Source organism: Leptodactylus fuscus, chromosome 5, assembly GCF_031893055.1.
Source record: "Leptodactylus fuscus isolate aLepFus1 chromosome 5, aLepFus1.hap2, whole genome shotgun sequence".
In the NCBI taxonomy this organism is placed as follows: Eukaryota; Metazoa; Chordata; class Amphibia; order Anura; family Leptodactylidae; genus Leptodactylus; species Leptodactylus fuscus.
Window position 1 is genome coordinate 101,833,742 of NC_134269.1, and position 21,996 is coordinate 101,855,737.

General features: G+C 45.7%; 1 protein-coding gene across 2 annotated transcripts in view; it reads left to right on the plus strand.

The window, feature by feature from the left end:
• Positions 1-2,128: 2,128 nt before the first annotated feature.
• Positions 2,129-21,996, plus strand: part of KLHDC10 (kelch domain containing 10) — a 42,823-nt gene continuing 22,955 nt past the window's right edge. Inside the window, exons 1-2 of one of the 2 annotated variants that reach the window (XM_075273909.1) lie at positions 2,149-2,234; positions 21,236-21,328. In XM_075273909.1, the coding sequence (XP_075130010.1) occupies positions 2,168-2,234; positions 21,236-21,328 (160 nt within the window). In that variant the 5' untranslated portion in view covers positions 2,149-2,167. Of the gene's footprint in view, positions 2,235-21,235; positions 21,329-21,996 lie in introns of both variants that reach the window. The other variant, XM_075273910.1, reaches the window with a different exon arrangement.

Consider the following 21,996-nt stretch of genomic DNA (forward strand, 5'->3'; position numbering starts at 1 on the left):
TCTAAATGAATGTGTTAGTGAAAAAAAATGAAATTTCTAAATTTGACCTCCATATTATTTTTATTCTTATGAAATGCTTAAAGGGTTAACAAACATCACAAATGTTGTTTTGAATGATTTGAGGGGTGCAGTTTTGAAAATGGGGTTATTTATGGGGGTATCTATTATATAGGCCTTTACAATTCCTTTCAGAACTGAAGTCGTCCCTAAAAAATTAGTTTGGGGAATTTTCTTGTAAATCTGGAAAATCACTGTTACACTTGTAAGCCTTGTAACGTCCAAAATAAATTTAAAGACAATCAAAAGATGATGCCAATATAAAGCAGAGATATGGGAGATAATATTTATTCATGTATTTGGGTGGTATGACTATCTGCCTAAAAAGTAGAGAATTTCACATTTTGAAAATTGCATTTTCTTCCCAAATTTCCATCATATTTCCAATATTTTTTTTATAAATAAATACAAAAATATTGATTAGTGTTTACCACTAACATGAAGTATAATGTGTTACGAAAAAACAATCTCAAAATCACGTGTGTAAGTTAAAGCGTCTCAAAGTTATTGCCATTTAAAGTGACATGTCAGATTTAAAAAAAAGAGGCCTGGTCCTTAACGCTCTTTTGGGCTTTGTCCTTAAGGGGTTAAGTTACATTAACCCTTTCCCGACATCCGCCGTAATAGTACGGCGCATGCTGGGTGTGTAACTATAGCGACCGCCCGGGAGCAGTAGACAACCGGCGCTAATGTCTCCGATCGGTCCCTGGACCGATCGGAGGCATTAACTCCTCCGGCGCCGCGGTCAAAGGCACCTGAGGCACCATTTTCCTGGCGGCGCATTTTGCCGGTGATCGCTGGAACCTGAAGCAAGCTTCAGGGCTGACGTCACATTTCCATGACAGCCGGGAGCCTTGTAAAGGCTACCGGTCGGTCTGCATTCACTTTCTTTTGCAGGCTGGTCTATGCAGCCTGCAAAAGAAATGATGATTTTTTGTAATGCATTGCAATGCATTAGCATTGTAATGCATTGCATTAGTGATCAGACCTCCTGGGGTTCAAGACCCCTAGGGGGTCTAATAAATGCAAAAAAAAAATAAAAAGTAAAAAAAATATAAAGTATTAAAAATTCAAATCACCCCCCCCCCTTTCCCTAGAACACATATAAAAGTAGTTAAATACTGTGAAACACATACATGTTAGGTATCCCTGTGTATGAAATCGCCCGCTCTACGAATCTATAAAAATATTTTTCCTGTTCGGTAAACGCCGTAGTGGGAAAAATAGTCAAAAGTGCCAAACCGCCGTTTGTTCACAGTTTTGATGCTGATAAAAATTTTAATAAAAAGTGATCAAAGCAATAACATTTCCCGAAAATGGTAGAACTAAAAAGTACACCCGGCTCCGCAAAAATAGACGCCCTATGCATCCCCGTACATTACGGCTGTCAGAATATGGCGACTTTTAGAAAAAATTTTTTTTTTTAACAGTTTTGGATTTTTTTTTAAGGGGTTAAAATGGAAATAAAACCATATAAATTTGGTATCCCTGGAATCATAATGAAACACAGAATACAGGGGATATGTCATTTTGGATGCACAGTGAACGCCGTAAAACCGAATCCTGTAAGAAAGTGGCAGAAATGCACTTTTTCTTCAAATCCACCCCATTCTGAATTTTTTTCCTGCTTCCAACTACATTATACAGAATAATTAATGGTGGCATCATGCAGAAAAATTTGTCCCGCAAAGATTAAGACCTCATATAGCTCTGGGAGCGGAGAAATAAAAGGAGGGGAGTCAAAAACGAAAATCAAAAAATGCTATCGGCGGGAAGGGGTTAATGCTCGTTTGGGCTGTGTCCTTAAGGGGTTAAGTTACATTAACCTGCTATGTTATATCAGCACTAACAGAAAATGCTGTATAAAACATAGTAGAGGTACACTGCCTCTAGGAAGAGCTGCTTGTTGACTCTAATATATGTATATAGTATAATATAAAATGTAGTCTCCGGAGACTGCAGCTTACAGGTAACAACTGTTTACACCGTAAAGCATGTCCGGGTTTGGGTGTCGCAATTTTTAAACTTCCCCAGTGTACAGCTGATAGGCGGTCAATTCGTGCAGCTCCTGTGTTTCCGGGTGGAGAGGTTTGGTGGTGCACGGCTCATCATGGCGGCTGAAGCCGGTGGAGGGGAACCGCTGGTTCGGTTCGTGAAACTGAGCGGCAGAGCAGCAGGTAAGGCTGACTGAGCTGTGAGGGGGAGAATGAAGGAGGCGAGGGCCGCTAATGTGGAGGGCTGCTATGGGTGTAGGAGTGTACAGCGACTATCCTTGGCTGATCGGACGAGGGACAGGGGCTGCTGCAGGCTACCAACAGATTCTCTCACATCTTGTGGCACTCCGCCGACCTGGTGCTCCCGGCAGGGGCCGTTGGTCATGTAGTGAGCTGGTAAACCTATGGACTGTTTGGCCTAACATTGGTTTGATCAGTCAGCGTGCACGTGTAATTTTCTGTTAACAGGTCAGCCATGATGTGGTCGTAACAAAGGACAGGGCTTCTCACTAGACTGTATCTGTTGTGATAACTATCCACTGTGTAACATAAGCAGGCTTCCGAGTCAGTGTCTGTGGATGATCTGGGTCCCACTGCTCAGTTAATAAACCCATGTCTGTGTGTGTGGTGATAGCTACTATACCATATGGAGCAACAAACAAATCCTGGGGATCTCTGATAATGTAATTGTGCATTGCTCATATTCCTCTGCTCTTCTGTCTGTGGTTTGCTAGTAATGTTTCTGCTGTGCGGTTCTTTTTGGTTTTCTTTCTGTGGCACTACTATCGTATGTGAATTTACGCTAAGCGTTTTCTACTGACTTCCAATGTGGTGTGTAACATCAGTGTACAATGTTAGTTCTAAGAACGGTTTCTAACATGGTTGTGCATGACACTTATTTTCCAAAACTACATCAGATACATACAAAGCATGATCAGGAAACTAAATGTGTCCAAGGCACCAGAAGACCAGTCATTTTTGTTTTGCATAGTAAGAAATTCAAAAAAAAAAATAATCGGTAGTAAAACATAATCTTTAATACATGCCAATAAAACACATGAACTACAAAAACGAAAATGCATAGAAATCCCATTAACCAAAGGCAACGCGACCCATGTGCTAAACAGATGGAGTCACCATATAGTAACCAATAACATGGAGACATGGCAGCCTCCAAGAAATCAAACCATGTAACTCACCGTGACGTAGCTGTACGCTGTTGGTGACAACACGCTGGCAAATGGGCACCCCAAGGTTTGAAGGTGATGCCGCAGGGAAATACATTACCACGCTGGTAAAAGGGAAGGGCGCAAAAAGCAAGGTCCCTATAAACTGTAGTATCTCTTTTAAACCTTGGGGTTGTCCATTTGCCAGCGTGCCGTCACCAACAGTGTACAACTATCATGGTGAATTACATGGTTTTATTTCTTGCAGACTGCTGTATCTCAAAGTTATTGGTTAGTACACACGTGGACAAAATTGTTGGTACCCCTCGTTTAATAAGATAAGATAAAATAATCCTTTAAAGGGATTCTAACATTAAACAACTTTTTTTTTCTAGGTAACACGTCGGAATAGCCTTTATAGAAAGGCTATTCGTCTCCTACCTTTGGAAGTGATCTCCGCCGCGCCGTTCATTCGAAATACCGGGTTGTACCGGTATGCTAATTAGTTCTCTCGCAGCGATGGGGGCATCCCCCAGCACAGGAGATGCGATGGGGGCGTCCCCATTGCTGCTCGAAAACCGACTCCAGCACCGCCTCTGTCTTCTTCTGCATCCTCCCCTTCCTTCTTCGGCTTGACGTCGGACGCCTGCTGAAAATTTTTATTTTTGTCTCATCTGTCCATAGGACATTCTCCCAAAGGCTTTGTGGCTTGTCAACGTGTAGTTTTGGTGATTATTACTTTTGTCAGATTCAAGTTATTTATGTGACCATTGTGGGTTTTTCTCTCAGTAAATGAGGGGTACCAACAATTTTGTCCACATGTGTATACGGTGACACCTTCTATTTGGCACATGGGTTCTCTTGCCTTTGGTTCGTGGGATTTCTATGCATTTTAATTTTTAAAGTTCATGTGTTTTATCGGCATGTATCAAAAGCTATGTTTTAGTACCGATTATTCTTTTTGGAATTTTTTTTGTCATAGGTGAATAATCAATTCTTCATTTATCTGAGTTCAATTGGAGTTTCTGTTTACTTAGTAAGAGCAGGTCCACACAGCACGTACAGTAGTTGTGGCACTTCAATGGGATCGTACCTGCAGAGTGGATGAAATTTAACAAAATGTTGTGTGCTGTACTGAAAACCTGCAATATGGGGCAACATGGCTCAGTGGTTAGCACTACAGCCTGGCAGCGCTGGAGTCCTGGGTTCGAATCAAGACAGGAACAACATCTGCAAGGAGTTTGTATGTTTTCCCCGTGTTTGCAAGGATTTCCTCCCATTCTACAAAGACCTACTGATAGGGGAAATAAAATGTACATTGTGATCCCTATATGGGGCTCACAATCTACATTTAAAATAAAAAATTAAAACTTGCAATACAAACTGAGTTTTCAGCCCTCAGCAAGTCAATTTATGCTGTAGGTTTGCACCATGACTTTTTACCATTACAGTGCAAAGGCTGACCGCTTCAATATGCGTGTTGTTATTGGAGGTAATGCTGCTGTAAAAAAACTCCCTATCTCAGGCATTGGAGTGAATACCTGAGACAACGAACATCCTCTGTGTAGCTAGCCTAAGGGCACGAATAGGATTTTTTTTTTGTTACAGGCCAAAATGTGTTGAATAAAGATACTTCATCCAGTATAAAATAAGGTCAACCTTGTCATCTTAAAGTATGAGTAGCAGTGTCTACATCACTTCTCAGGTAATGCTTGCCACAGGTTTCGGCTCCATGCACATGAATGCATGTTCCGAGTGTCTGGGGTTGGATGGCACATGATGATATCGGTGTTTCACCTGTGCCTCAAAGAATCCATCAGACAGGAATAAGACTTGTGCTGAGTTTTGCCTCGGGGTCACAGATTTGTGACTGTACACAGGTGTGTTTATGGAGCCAACAGTATATAATCGGTCAGTCTGCTGGCCATGAGAAAAAAAAATGGACAGTGGATCAAAAAATGAGCAGAATCATGTCAAGTGGTTGCAATAATCCCTCTACAGGTGTCAGAATATTTTATATGCATGGAAAAAGATTTGTGCATATTCATGCGCATGAGAATTCTCCTTGCAGTTGCCAACATTTGCTGTACATGCGTGGTGAATGTCTCCAGTCCATTTAAACTTGCGCCTTCTCAAGAGCTGAGTGGGTGCCATAGCTGTGAGGTTCTCTGCTTATGGTCGGAAGCATCAACCATGGCACCTGAGGGGTTCTGAAGATTTCACTTATGTTAAAGTACCACCACCTCCATTTATTCAAGTTCTTAGCATCTGTTTATAAACTCCAGTCCACTGATTCAAGCGCAGGAATGGTGGGGGCTAGAAAGAAAATTCCAACTGTGCCAGAGTTGGTGGAGCAGTACCTATTAAATGATAAAAAGAGCTGGACTTATTGGAGTGGGTGAATGGCTACTGAGCAGTGAGATCACAGGAGCCGTTCGGTTGTTATAGGCTTCTGAAGCCTGGCCAGTTGTAGCACATCGCTGTATTGTTTGAGAAAGGCTCCTTAAGAGCTGAAACATTGCAACGTGGGAATAAATGGATCACTTATGGAATCCATTTTGAGACACAGTCAATTTCTGTAAAGTCTTTTTCTCTCTCAAACATTTTATGATGGCCCAAATAAATTTATATGCTTTATTGAATAATGCCACCTCTTCATATGCTTGGCCCCAGAGCTGGACTCCAGTAAATGCAGTATATGGAATATATTCTGGCTGCTTGTTCTGTATATGGGCATAGAGAGAAAATCAAAAATTTGACAGTATTGGAGTAGAGATGTCTTGTATAAGGGTGCATGCACACTACGTAACGCCGGGCGTGTATGAGAGCCGTACACGCCGGCATTACAGCAGACTGCCAAACACTTCCCATTCACTTCAATGGGAGCGCTCGTAACAGCGGCGTTTACGAGCGCTCCCATTGAAGTGAATGGGAAGTGCTCGGCAGCCCTGCTATAACGCCGGCGTGTACGGCTCTCATACACGCCCGGCGTTACGTAGTGTGCATGCACCCTAAGGGTGCATTCACACTGAGTAAACGCTAGCTTATTCTGAACGTAAAACACGTTCAGAATAAGCGGCGTCTAAAGCAGCTCCATTCATTTCTATGGGAGCGGGGATACGAGCGCTCCCCATAGAAATGAATGGGCTGCTTCTTTCACTCCGTGCAGTCCCATTGAAGTGAATGGGGAGTGCCGGCGTATACGGCAAGCTCTGCTCATGCCGGAGCGTACACGCCGGCACTCCCCATTCACTTCAATGGGACTGCACGGAGTGAAAGAAGCAGCCCATTCATTTCTATGGGGAGCGCTCGTATCCCCGCTCCCATAGAAATGAATGGAGCTGCTTTAGACGCCGCTTATTCTGAACGTGTTTTACGTTCAGAATAAGCTAGCGTTTACTCAGTGTGAATTCACCCTAACACTGCATTTTTTGATCTGGAATCTGAGGCGGAGGCTGCCTCAGGTTCCAGACCAAAAGCCGGGTAGCCGTGGCTGAAAGCCGGTGCACTGCATCAGCATCCAGTCACGCACTCCGCTCCGGATTAGGCCCAATGAATGGCCTGAAGGCGACTCGGCTTGAAGAATGAATATCTCGCTTCTTTTTTTCTGGGAGCCGGAAGAAGCTATTTCAATGGGAGCCGTCTTTTTGGTAAGGATTTTGAGGCGGATACTGCCTCAAAATCCTGACCAAAAAACTACGTGTGAACTTACCCTTAGGTTTCTTTATTTGTGTAGAGTTCCAGCTTGGTTCATACTTGATCATCTGGTTGATGGACTTTGGGATGGTGATGACATCTTGTCCAGTACGACAGAGAAGAGATAAGCAGGCAGGCCTTGCATAGGTGTAAATTAAATGTAAATTTTCACGGCCGTTTTGTACCACTGTTGTGTGAATGTAGACAGTGCCATATTTGTAATGTTTTTCAAGTCTTATTTGTTAGTGGGAAGGACAGACTCTCCAGTACAAATGCTATACACCGCTAAACCCCTTCAGACCCCAAACTAGACCACTGAATTAATTTAGAACTCAGACTAGAAAAAATTGTAAAATGTAGGCTTGCTGCTACTCAGTCCTCTTCATTTGTTGTCATTGCCACAAACAACATTCAACCCCAAATGCAAGTGTCAACCAAGCATAAGAACTACATGAAGGAATGGGGCAACACGGTGGCTCAGTGGCTAGCTAGTGAGTCCTGAGTTCGAATCCAGCCAGGAACAACATCTGCAAAGAGTTTGTATGTTCTCCCCGTGTTTGCGTGGATTTACTCCCATTCTACAAAGACGTACTGATAGGAAGTGAAAGATATGAAGTGTTTCCTGTAATGGACTTTACTCTACAGTCACATCACATCAAGTGCCCCTCAAAAAATATTTTGATGGGCCTGAAGTGCAAGGGTATAGTAGTTAACTTTGGAAGATTTTTAAAGGGATTCAATCATTAAGATACATTTTTTAGGGGCGGCACTGGAGATTTTTCTCGCAGCATTGAGGACGCCCCTAGTGCTGTTTGAGCGCTGGGGCCCGCCTCCAGTGCTGTGAGAGAATTAATTTGCATACAGAAGAAAATCGGGACTTCTACCGAACGGCGGCGCGGAGAAGTCATCGAAAGGTAGGAGAAGAATAGCCTTTCTTAAGGCTATTCCTTCGTGTTATGGAGAAAAATTGCAATTTAATGATTGAATCCCTTGAAAACATACTGGAATGACATGGAATAGATTTTGCAAAAAGTGGAGTCTATGCTAGCTCAAGCTTGTACTCTCACTGAAGTGAGAGGAGAACCTACCAAATAGAGAAAACGGGGGAAAAAATACAGTTGAAATATTGTATGTTTCAGCGATGTCAACATTGACTAACAAGATTGAGAGAACCGTTGTATTTGGCTTCTCTGCACTTTGTCACACATCAGATGTGCTAAGCTTCACTTGTGAGCTAATACGGATGTCTCCACAGTTTACATAGCTATTGGTGGGGGTTTCTTACTAGGATTTTGAGAGCAGACAGATGGCCGCAGGCCTGATATCACCTGGGAAATTCTACAGAAAACAAGGTCTGTTACGTGGAAAAAGAAACACTGTGGTGGAGAACCTGTTGATGCAACATTAGAATAGATGCCATAGAAATCTGGTAATGACCTTATAATATCCTCAGGTCACTTAAAGCATTTTGTATGATCTGTCAGGGATCCTAGGATTCTATCTAGCCAATTTCTAGGCACACACAAAGGAAGTTATGGAAAAGTGCCACTCGTTTATCTATGGGAGAAAAGATGCCAAGCAGTGGATAGAAGCTCTTCCTCTTTATCTACCCTATTTCTGTGGCTTGCTTCATGTAGTAATCATTCATCATATTTTGTTGCCTAAATTGCTTCAGCTTATGCCACTCAATGTGTGCTTTACTTTATTGCCATGAAAGGAGCTGAAGTAATCGCTTTCCCTGATCAAGGGCGATGGAAAATGGTGAACTGTAAGAGACAGTTGGATTACATCTGGTGCTTGTTCTGGTGAATGGGGGACACACGCATCAAAAGCTTGTTCAGGGTTTCCTTAAATGCCACACAAGTGGAGGGTTTCATAGCCTGTGACCACACAATTTGCCACTGCTGAGGAGATGTCGGTCTGCCTAGTTCCTTTTTCCATTGGGGTATATACTTATGCATAGGGGGATCTCTACCGCCTGGGGAGAAGAGCATCTTGTAAATAGAGAAGATTCAGACCCTTTGTGGAGGTGCCAGCCCAGGAAAGATTTTCAAATGAGGTGGGAAAGGGAGGCAGTTGGGGAACCATGAGGGGAGCGAACGAAGTGTGCAACCTGCTGGTAATGCAGCCATTCAGTTCTGGGGAGGCCAAAGGTAGAGGTGAGATATTCAAAGGGCCTGAGTTCGAATGTAGTGGGGTCAATCATATCAGCGATCCTGAGCAAACCCACCGCAGACCATTTTAGTCGTCAGCCCCTTGGGAGGGAGAGAGTTAAACAGGAAGAGGAGCTGGGAAGCAAGGGGGATCAACTTGCTACACGTGGTCTAGATGGCTTTTGTGAAGTGCATGGGCTCTAAAAGTGTGTTTGTGGAGAGGGGTGGTATTTTCTGTGTAATCCTGCCCACTTTCCTTGCAAGTGGTGAAGGTCAAAAGTTTAGCACAAGGATTGTTAAAGGGGTATTCCCATGTCCCTTGCTCACCAGTCTTTGCTGCTGCAAAAACTTCTTTCTTCCTGGTTTTTGATGTCAATTGGTGGGCGGGGTTTCATATGCAAAGCCACACTGTCCGACTACCTCCAGTTTAGCTCCGCCCCCAAATTAGCGTGTAGCTCTGCCCACTACATAGCGTGATCCTATGGGACGACTGAAGGGCCTGTGATGTCATCAAAGGTCCTATAAAACTTGGATTTAGCTTGTTATATATAGAGTCTGCTAAATCCTAGTGGGCTAAGGGACCAGGTCCTTCTGCCCACTAGTTTTTAGCCTGCTCTATATAAGAAAGCTAAATCCTAGTTAGCAGAGGGACCAGGTCCTTTAGCTCACTAGGATTTAAACTGTTTTATATAAGAAAGCAACACACATTTCCCCCCTCCTTTATCTGAGAGCAGGAAGCTAGGTGACATGTGTGGTGTAGACACAGGAACAGACACAGGGTTGCTCCCGTGCACTTAGCCCCTCCTCCTTCCCCCTGAGAGCAGGAAGCAAGTCACTTGACATTTGAGCAGTTAATCCCAAGGGCCATAGAAACGCAGTGTCAACAATGAAGTGAATAAATTAAGATAGTGGACAGACAAAGCAGTTTTGCTGAAGCAGTGTATTTAGGAAAAGTCTTAAATCCACATTAACAAGCAGTATAGATAGGATACTTGTGATGGGACAACCCCTTTATCGTTACAAAGGAAACTTTGGCGATGTTCCAGTTCTGACGTCTTTGGAGAGTTATTCTAATTTGTGCATCAGTACAGCTTGTTTTATGCCTATGGCTGTCAGTATATACTATAAGATGACTTGCTATACCAGAGAAATCTTGGTGATGATCTACGCCCTTTTTTTTTTCTTTTTTTTTTTTTTTTTTTTAAATAATGCTACTATATAGTATAATATAGCTTAGTACATACAGTTCACTTTTAGTATGTTTAGGGGTGTGGTGCTTTTGTGATCATTTTGGGGTTAGTAGTGCCTTTTCAAAATATAGCATATAGAGATGAGCGAACAGTGTTCTATCGAACTCATGTTCGATCGGATATTAGGCTGTTCGGCATGTTCGAATCGAATCGAACACCGCGTGGTAAAGTGCGCCATTACTCGATTCCCCTCCCACCTTCCCTGGCGCCTTTTTTGCTCCAATAACAGCGCAGGGTAGGTGGGACAGGAACTACGACACCGGTGACGTTGAGAAAAGTAGGCAAAACCCATTGGCTGCCGAAAACATGTGACCTCTAATTTAAAAGAACAGCGCCGCCCAGGTTCGCGTCATTCTGAGCTTGCAATTCACCGAGGACGGAGGTTTCCGTCCAGCTAGCTAGGGCTTAGATTCTGGGTAGGCAGGGACAGGCTAGGATAGGAAGGAGAAGACAACCACAACAGCTCTTGTAAGAGCTAAATTCCAGGGAGAAGCTTGTCAGTGTAACGTGGCACTGACGGGCTCAATCGCCGCAACCCAGCTTTCCCAGGATCCTGAATGGAATACACTGTCAGTGTATTCCCGTATACCCGATATATACCCCCGATACCCGTTCCAACGGTGTGCCCCCCCACCTTCACCCCAGAAATACCCTGCAAGTCCCCTAGCAATAGAATTGGGGCTATATACACCCACTATTTTTGCTACTGCCATATAGTGCCATTGTCTGACTGGTAATTCAAAGAATATATTGGGGTTACGTGCACCCACAATTTTTACTACTGGTATACAGTGCCAGTTTCTGACTGGGAATTCAAAGAATATATTGGGGTTACAAATACCCTCATTTCTTGCTACTGCCATATAGTGCCAGTTTCTGACTGGTAATTCAAAGAATATATTGGGGTTACGTGCACCCACAATTTTTACTACTGGTATACAGTGCCATTGTCTGACTGGGAATTCAAAGAATATATTGGGGTTATAAATACCCTCATTTCTTGCTACTGCCATATAGTGCCAGTTTCTGACTGGGAATTCAAAGAATATATTGGGGTTACGTGCACCCACAATTTTTACTACTGGTATACAGTGCCATTGTCTGACTGGGAATTCAAAGAATATATTGGGGTTATAAATACCCTCATTTCTTGCTACTGGTATATAGTGCCATTGTCTGACTGGGAATTCAAAGAATATATTGGGGTTACGTGCACCCACAATTTTTACTACTGGTATACAGTGCCAGTTTCTGACTGGGAATTCAAAGAATATATTGGGGTTACAAATACCCTCATTTCTTGCTACTGCCATATAGTGCCAGTTTCTGACTGGTAATTCAAAGAATATATTGGGGTTACGTGCACCCACAATTTTTACTACTGGTATACAGTGCCAGTTTCTGACTGGGAATTCAAAGAATATATTGGGGTTACAAATACCCTCATTTCTTGCTACTGCCATATAGTGCCAGTTTCTGACTGGTAATTCAAAGAATATATTGGGGTTATAAATACCCTCATTTCTTGCTACTGGTATATAGTGCCATTGTCTGACTGGGAATTCAAAGAATATATTGGGGTTACGTGCACCCACAATTTTTACTACTGGTATACAGTGCCAGTTTCTGACTGGGAATTCAAAGAATATATTGGGGTTACAAATACCCTCATTTCTTGCTACTGCCATATAGTGCCAGTTTCTGACTGGTAATTCAAAGAATATATTGGGGTTACAAATACCCTCATTTCTTGCTACTGCCATATAGTGCCAGTTTCTGACTGGTAATTCAAAGAATATATTGGGGTTACGTGCACCCACAATTTTTACTACTGGTATACAGTGCCATTGTCTGACTGGGAATTCAAAGAATATATTGGGGTTATAAATACCCTCATTTCTTGCTACTGCCATATAGTGCCAGTTTCTGACTGGGAATTCAAAGAATATATTGGGGTTACGTGCATCCACAATTTTTGCTACTGGTATATAGTGCCAATTTCTAACTGGGAATTCAAAATGCGCAAGGCTCCCGGAAAGGGACGTGGACGAGGCCGTGGGCGAGGTCGGGGGAATGGTTCTGGGGAGCAAGGTAGCAGTGAAGCCACAGGGCGTCCCGTGCCTACTCCTGTGGGGCAGCAAGCATTGCGCCACTCCACAGTGCCAGGGTTGCTTGCCACATTAACTAAACTGCAGGGTACGAACCTTAGTAGGCCCGAGAACCAGGAACAGGTCTTGCAATGGCTGTCAGAGAACGCTTACAGCACATTGTCCAGCAGCCAGTCAGACTCTGCCTCCTCTCCTCCTATTACCCAACAGTCTTGTCCTCCTTCCTCCCAAAATTCCCAAGCTTCACAGAACAATAACCCCAACTGTCCCTGCTCCCCAGAGCTGTTCTCCGCTCCTTTCATTGTCCCTCAACCTGCCTCTCCACGTCACGATTCCACGAACCTAACAGAGGAGCATCTGTGTCCAGATGCTCAAACACTAGAGTCTCCTCCATCTCCGTTCGATTTGGTGGTGGATGACCAGCAACCCACCCTCATCGACGATGATGTGACGCAGTTGCCGTCAGGGCATCCAGTTGACCGGCGCATTGTGCGGGAGGAGGAGATGAGACAGGAGTTGGAAGAGGAAGTGGTGGATGATGAGGACACTGACCCGACCTGGACAGGGGGGATGTCAAGCGGGGAAAGTAGTGTGGATGTTGAGGCAAGTGCAGCACCAAAAAGGGTAGCTAGAGGCAGAGGCAGAGGTCAGCAGCTTAGGCGAAGCCAGGCCACACCCGGAATCTCCCAAGATGTTCCAGTTCGTACCCAGCCCCGAAAAACTCCCACCTCGAGGGCACGTTTCTCGAAGGTGTGGAGTTTTTTCAAGGAATGCGCCGAGGACAGATATAGTGTTGTCTGCACAATTTGCCTCTCGAAATTGATTAGGGGCTCTGAGAAGAGCAACCTGTCCACCACTTCAATGCGCCGTCATTTGGAATCCAAGCACTGGAATCAGTGGCAGGCAGCAACGGCAGGACAAAGGCCGCCTGCCGTTCACGCCACTGCCACTGCCTCTGCCACTGCCACTGCTGACTGTGCTGGCGATGCACTCCAGAGGACGAGCCAGGACACCACTTCATCTGCCTCCGCCACTTTGTTGACTTCTCCCTCATCCTCCCCTGTTCCTGTCTTATCTCCTTCTCCTGCACCATCAAAGGCACCATCAGGCGCTTCTTTACAACAACCCACCATCTCTCAGACATTGGAGCGGCGGCAGAAATACACTGCTAACCACCCACACGCGCAAGCCTTGAACGCCAACATCGCTAAACTGCTGGCCCAGGAGATGTTGGCGTTCCGGCTTGTTGAAACTCCCGCCTTCCTGGACCTGATGGCAACTGCGGCACCTCGCTATGCCGTCCCTAGCCGTCACTACTTCTCCCGGTGTGCCGTCCCCGCCTTGCACCAGCACGTGTCACTCAACATCAGGCGGGCCCTTAGTTCCGCGCTTTGCACAAAGGTCCACTTGACCACCGACGCGTGGACAAGTGCATGCGGACAGGGACGCTACATTTCACTGACGGCACACTGGGTGAATGTAGTTGAGGCTGGGACTGCTTCCCAAACTGGCCCGGTGTACCTCGTCTCCCCGCCTAACATTCCTGGCAGGGACACGAGAAGAACACCCCCCTCCTCCTCCTCCTCTACCGCCTCCTCCTCCGCCACCGCCTCCTCCTCCGCTGTTAGATTGACCCCAGCTACGAGTTGGAAACGTTGCAGCACTGGCGTTGGTAGACGTCAGCAGGCTGTGCTGAAGCTGATCAGCTTGGGGGACAGACAGCACACTGCCTCCGAGGTGAGGGTTGCCCTCCTCGATGAGACGGCAATATGGTTTGAGCCGCTGCACCTGGGCCCAGGCATGGTCGTTTGTGATAACGGCCGGAACCTGGTAGCAGCTCTGGAGCTTGCCGGACTCCAACATGTTCCATGCCTGGCCCACGTCTTCAACCTAGTGGTGCAACGTTTCCTAAAGAGCTACCCCAATGTTCCAGAGCTACTGGTGAAAGTGCGGCGCATGTGCGCCCACTTTCGCAAGTCGACAGTAGCCGCTGCTAGCTTAAAATCTCTCCAGCAACGCCTGCATGTGCCACAACACCGGCTTTTGTGCGACGTCCCCACACGCTGGAACTCAACGTTTCAGATGTTGAATAGAGTGGTTGAGCAGCAGAGACCTTTGATGGAATACCAGCTACAAAACCCTAGGGTGCCACAAAGTCAGCTGCCTCAGTTTCTCATCCATGAGTGGCCATGGATGAGAGACCTTTGTGACATCCTACGGGTGTTTGAGGAGTCCACAAGGAGGGTGAGCTCTGAGGATGCGATGGTGAGCCTTACAATCCCGCTCTTGTGTGTTCTGAGAGAATCCCTGATTGACATCAGGGATAACTCAGATCACACAGAGGAGTCAGGGATAGCATCCGATCCGTCACAGCTGGAGAGTAGGTCCACACATCTGTCCGCTTCATCGCGTTTAATGGAGGAGGAGGAGGAGGAAGAAGAGTTGTCCGATGATGTGATGGTGATACAGGAGGCTTCCGGGCAACTTCGAATCGTCCCATTGTTGCAGCGCGGATGGGTAGACATGGAGGATGAGGAGGAAATGGAGATTGAACTTTCCGGTGGGGCCAGAGGAGTCATGCCAACTAACACTGTGGCAGACATGGCTGAGTTCATGTTGGGGTGCTTTACAACCGACAAGCGTATTGTCAAAATCATGGAGGACAACCAGTACTGGATCTTTGCTATCCTTGACCCCCGGTATAAAAACAACATCTCGTCTTTTATTCCGGTAGAGGGGAGGGCCAATCGCATCAATGCTTGCCACAGGCAATTGGTGCAGAATATGATGGAGATGTTTCCAGCATGTGACGTTGGCGGCAGGGAGGACAGTTCCTCCAGTAGGCGACCAAGTTCTCACCGGTCCACACAAACGAGGGGCACACTGTCTAAGGTCTGGGACACCTTGATGGCACCCCCTCGCCAAAGTGCCGCCACAGAGGGTCCTAGTGTCACCAGGCGTGAGAAGTATAGGCGCATGTTGCGGGAATACCTTTCCGACCACAGCCCTGTCCTCTCCGACCCCTCTCCGCCCTACACGTATTGGGTGTCGAAGTTGGACCTGTGGCTTGAACTTGCCCTATATGCCTTGGAGGTGCTGTCCTGTCCTGCCGCCAGCGTCCTATCTGAGAGGGTGTTCAGTGCAGCCGGTGGCATCATCACTGACAAGCGCACCCGTCTGTCAGCTGAGAGTGCCGACCGGCTCACTTTGATAAAAATGAACCACCACTGGATAGAGCCTTCATTTTTGTGCCCACCTGTGTAAAGCACCCCAACATGAAACTCCATGTCTGTACTCAACCTCTCCAATTCCTCCGCATCCTCATACTCATCCACCATAAGCGTTGCACAATTCTGCTAATACTAGGCTCCCTCCAACATGATTTCCCCCAACTCTGCTGGTTAGAGGCTCCCTCCACCCTGATTTCCACCAACTCTGCTGGTTAGAGGCTCCCTCCACCCTGCTTTCCCACAACTCTGCTGGTTAGAGGCTCCCTCCACCATGAATTTGCCCAAACTGGGCTGGTTAGAGGCTCCCTCCACCATGAATTGGTCCAAATTGGGCTGGTTAGAGGCTCCCTCCACCATGAATTGGTCCAAATTGGGGTTTTTAGAGGCTCCCTCCACCATGAATTTGCCAAAACTGAGCTGTTTAGAGGCTCCCTCCACCATGAATTGGTCCAAATTGGGGTTTTTAGAGGCTCCCTCCACCATGAATTTGCCCAAACTGGGCTGGTTAGAGGCTCCCTCCACCATGAATTGGTCCAAACTGGGCTGGTTAGAGGCTCCCTCCACCATGAATTGGTCCAAATTGGGGTTTTTAGAGGCTCCCTCCACCATGAATTGGTCCAAACTGGGGTTTTTAGAGGCTCCCTCCACCATGAATTGGTCCAAACTGGGCTGTTTAGAGGCTCCCTCCACCATGAATTGGTCCAAACTGGGTTTTTTAGAGGCTCCCTCCACCATGAATTGGTCCAAACTGGGGTTTTTAGAGGCTCCCTCCACCATGAATTGGTCCAAACTGGGGTTTTTAGAGGCTCCCTCCACCATGAATTGGTCCAAACTGGGGTTTTTAGAGGCTCCCTCCACCATGAATTGGTCCAAACTGGGGTTTTTAGAGGCTCCCTCCACCATGAATTTGCCCAAACTGGGCTGTTTAGAGGCTCCCTCCACCATGAATTGGTCCAAATTGGGGTTTTTAGAGGCTCCCTCCACCATGAATTGGTCCAAACTGGGGTTTTTAGAGGCTCCCTCCACCATGAATTTGCTCAAACTGGGGTTTTTAGAGGCTCCCTCCACCATGAATTGGTCCAAACTGGGGTTTTTAGAGGCTCCCTCCACCATGAATTGGTCCAAACTGGGTTTTTTAGAGGCTCCCTCCACCATGAATTGGTCCAAACTGGGCTGTTTAGAGGCTCCCTCCACCATGAATTGGTCCAAACTGGGTTTTTTAGAGGCTCCCTCCACCATGAATTGGTCCAAACTGGGGTTTTTAGAGGCTCCCTCCACCATGAATTGGTCCAAACTGGGGTTTTTAGAGGCTCCCTCCACCATGAATTGGTCCAAATTGGGGTTTTTAGAGGCTCCCTCCACCATGAATTGGTCCAAACTGGGGTTTTTAGAGGCTCCCTCCACCATGAATTTGCCCAAACTGGGGTTTTTAGAGGCTCCCTCCACCATGAATTGGTCCAAACTGGGGTTTTTAGAGGCTCCCTCCACCATGAATTGGTCCAAACTGGGGTTTTTAGAGGCTCCCTCCACCATGAATTTGCCCAAACTGGGCTGTTTAGAGGCTCCCTCCACCATGAATTGGTCCAAATTGGGGTTTTTAGAGGCTCCCTCCACCATGAATTTGCCCAAACTGGGCTGGTTAGAGGCTCCCTCCACCATGAATTGGTCCAAACTGGGCTGGTTAGAGGCTCCCTCCACCATGAATTGGTCCAAATTGGGGTTTTTAGAGGCTCCCTCCACCATGAATTGGTCCAAACTGGGCTGGTTAGAGGCTCCCTCCACCATGAATTGGTCCAAACTGGGTTTTTTAGAGGCTCCCTCCACCATGAATAGGTCCAAACTGGGGTTTTTAGAGGCTCCCTCCACCATGGATTTGCCCAAACTGGGCTGTTTAGAGGCTCCCTCCACCATGAATTGGTCCAAATTGGGGTTTTTAGAGGCTCCCTCCACCATGAATTTGCCCAAACTGGGCTGGTTAGAGGCTCCCTCCACCATGAATTGGTCCAAACTGGGGTTTTTAGAGGCTCCCTCCACCATGAATTGGTCCAAATTGGGGTTTTTAGAGGCTCCCTCCACCATGAATTGGTCCAAACTGGGCTGTTTAGAGGCTCCCTCCACCATGAATTGGTCCAAACTGGGGTTTTTAGAGGCTCCCTCCACCATGAATTGGTCCAAACTGGGCTGGTTAGAGGCTCCCTCCACCATGAATTGGTCCAAACTGGGTTTTTTAGAGGCTCCCTCCACCATGAATTGGTCCAAACTGGGGTTTTTAGAGGCTCCCTCCACCATGAATTGGTCCAAACTGGGTTTTTTAGAGGCTCCCTCCACCATGAATTGGTCCAAACTGGGGTTTTTAGAGGCTCCCTCCACCATGAATTTGCCCAAACTGGGCTGTTTAGAGGCTCCCTCCACCATGAATTGGTCCAAATTGGGGTTTTTAGAGGCTCCCTCCACCATGAATTGGTCCAAACTGGGGTTTTTAGAGGCTCCCTCCACCATGAATTGGTCCAAACTGGGGTTTTTAGAGGCTCCCTCCACCATGAATTGGTCCAAACTGGGCTGGTTAGAGGCTCCCTCCACCATGAATTGGTCCAAATTGGGGTTTTTAGAGGCTCCCTCCACCATGAATTGGTCCAAACGGGGGTTTTTAGAGGCTCCCTCCACCATGAATTTGCCCAAACTGGGCTGGTTAGAGGCTCCCTCCACCATGAATTGGTCCAAACTGGGCTGTTTAGAGGCTCCCTCCACCATGAATTGGTCCAAACTGGGCTGTTTAGAGGCTCCCTCCACCATGAATTGGTCCAAACTGGGTTTTTTAGAGGCTCCCTCCACCATGAATTGGTCCAAACTGGGGTTTTTAGAGGCTCCCTCCACCATGAATTGGTCCAAACTGGGGTTTTTAGAGGCTCCCTCCACCATGAATTTGCCCAAACTCTGCTGGTTAGAGGCTCAATCCACCCTGATTTTCAAAACAAATGTTGGTGCCAACCTCAACTTACTACAAGGGCCAAATTCACTGCTGGTGACAAGCTCTCCTCACTGCAAGTGCCAAATACACATGTTTCAAGGTGTTTTCCTACTGTCAGAGAGGTGGTATTGAGTGTGTAAAGTGTGTAGTTGTTAGGCTGTGATGTTGGGGTAATAGAGGGTCTTTGGTGTGTTAGATGCCCCCAGACATGCTTCCCCTGCTGTCCCAGTGTCATTCCAGAGGTGTTGGCATCATTTCCTGTGGTGTCATAGTGGACTTGGTGACCCTCCAGACACGGATTTGGGTTTCCCCCTTAACGAGTATATGTTCCCCATAGACTATAATGGGGTTCGAAACCCGTTCGAACACACGAACAGTGAGCGGCTGTTCAATTCGAATTTCGAACCTCGAACATTTTAGTGTTCGCTCATCTCTAATAGCATACCCTTGGTATAGCTTTGGTTTTCCTGTAGAATTGTATGTGAAAAATGACACTAAATAAACACTTTAAATGCTTGTTACGTGTTATGCAACACTTTAAAGAGTAACGGTAGTTTCAATATTTGTTTATTTTTTTTTTGTGCAAATGGATGGTTCAGGTAACTATAAAAATTATTGTAATTTATTGATCCAGGGTAAAATGCTCCTATCCTCTGTTATAAGCTCCTCTCCTGCCTGGCAAACTACTCAGTTCAGATACTCTCCTGTGAAGACTGTATGGTTCACTCATAGATTTGATTACATTGTAGCCCTTGGGAAGGGGAGGGAGAACAGGAGGAGGAGCCCAATGAGACTGGAGCTAACAAGAGGAACAAGCTGCGGGACAGCCAGCGGACTCTGGTGTATAAGGCTAGGCTGTACTACATTGGCAATTTCAGTACCACTATCAGGGCTCCGGGAACTGTAGTTTTTACTGCGCTTTTGTAGGCATTGCTCCTCCGATAGTTACCCACAGATTACTCCTGATGAACCCTGTGCTATAGGGGTGAGAAACACCTTGAGTAGAACTCTTCAGTGTAATTGGGGTACTGCTATATTGTATTCAGGGGTATGTTATACGTGTCTTCCCTTGATATTTGAGCCAGGTTCACCCTTAGTGGAGAATGTATGGGTGCTATGTGCTATGCCCCTGTTAAATATCTTGTATTTGCGGGGAGACTTGTGCCACGTGTTGTAGGCCTTATCACGATGGGAGGAGTCAGCTTGTTATAAAAATGTAGAGTTTAATTAAACATCTTGAAGGAAAACACAGGAACAGGGAAAGTGTCCAAAATAACACATATCAGTCAATGTCAATATAGCTTACATCTTCAGATAAATTAGGTTTCTTCATCTGGATATCTTGTAGTTACAGCTTGGTTCATGCTTGATCATCCGGTCTGGTCATCTGGGATATTCACGACATCTTGTCCAGGATGACAGAGAGGGATAGCAGACAGACCTGCTATAGATTCCCCATGGATCCCCCTCATGGATGACGACCCTCATGGATGACAACGACGTGTGTGTCTGTCACTCATTTATGTTCATGAGAGTGGGTGTTACCCATTATTCTGTGCTTGTTTCTTCTATATTAGGATAACTCTAAAATAGTGCACCCTTATCACACCCATGTTCCCAGAATATAGCAGTATGTGATGTCAGTAGAGTGTTAACCCCATGTCTGCTAGAGAATATTGTAAATATAATATTTAACAGCCCCCCTGTGGTATTTATTTTATTGGCTACAGAAGGGAATCTTCAGTTCTAATACGGGGCTGGTGGATTAGTGTACCCACAGCCTATTGAATTGCCGCAGGCGTCTTGACTTTATCTCCTTAATTTGTATTATGGGTTTGAGCTATACGTTTCTTATCCCAACATAGCAGCACATAGGGCCACATGATCGATGTGAGGTGGACCTGGCATTAGCTCCCTCACCATTAGTACACCTGTGCTTTTATACTATAGTTTATGCCTTTCCAGATATACCAATTTCATCATATGCCTTATCCAACGTTCCATTTTACATATTTTTGTTTTGGCTAGGGACCTATTCTTTCTTTAACTGGTGTAATGAAAAATCTTCCATTATACTTTTCTGTATCAGTTACTCAGGCTTTCTAGAGCTCTGCTTTTTGTCATTCATTGTTTACTTGCAGTGGATAAAAAGCAGTCCATGGTCATGTGATGGGCACACAGCTTGTTATAGTCACAACTTTGTAATCCATAGAAATGAATGGAAGCACCTGTGACGCTGACTTTCCTGGCGGCCGGCTGGCGTCACAGGTGCTTCCATTCATTTCTATGGGAGCGTGCTGTTCGGATCGGCTGATCCGAACAGTGTTCGCTCATCTCTACTTTTAATGAGTCGGGCACCTGTGTCCATCACATGACCATGGACTGATATATATATTTTTTTAATAGTACAAATACTATTTCTGCATTTGGGCCCAGTTTATTCAGTGTAATTCTTGTAGGTGTTGCCCTGTTCTAGTGGGATGGTGCCCTAGTGCTGTGTCAGGGGAGGTATATATCAGTGTTACCAGCTGTATAACGCTGCTGCTCATGTTGCTGTCTGTTGATTCCTTGTGTTGTGTATGTCTGACTCATTGCTGGTAATTGTGGTAACAGGCTCTAAGAAGAAGGTACGCTGGTTTCCCGTTAGGCGACTCTTCACCCACTCCTGTCCCAGCATCAGGATTCCTAGCAGGTTTTTAAGAGAAGGTGGGTGATGCTTACCAGCCATGCATAGTTGTTTGTTTGTCTGGTTTATCTATTGTTCTGTCCTTCAAGCAACTGTTTGTTTGTCTTTTCTGTTTTTTTTTTCTGGTTTTTCTGAGTGTAAATATATAGTTTGTGTTAAATACTTGGATTGAAAAGGCAATTGAAATCCTTCATTAACATTCTAAAATAAGAAGTCCACCAGTGTTCATTGGCACTAGATTAAATCTTAGGCTGTGGTGGAAGCTTCATCATAGATTCTGTCAAAAATGTCAGAAAAAAATTTCATGTGCCTAACTTTTTTTTTTTCTCCCCCCACTAAATTGACAAGTCACCATAACAAACCTAATGGACCTCAATGTAGTGGTGTCATTGGTGTCTGTATGTGTGTTGTGGTTTCCCCCCCCCCCATGTTGCATAGAAAAAAATGGAAATACAATTTCAGATGTGAACCTAGCCATAAGGGTAGCAGCACATGATCCATAAAACTCGGTCCATGTAATGGCCAGATTTACCAGCTTCAACGTCATGCTTGGAGGCAGGGACTCCTACCATCATAGGTAACTATCTACTAGGATTCCTGCTCCCAAAATGAAGTTCAAGCTGGTAAATCTGACCATTACACAAACTGATTTCACAGGTGAAACGCGGTCGTGTGATGGTACCCTAAG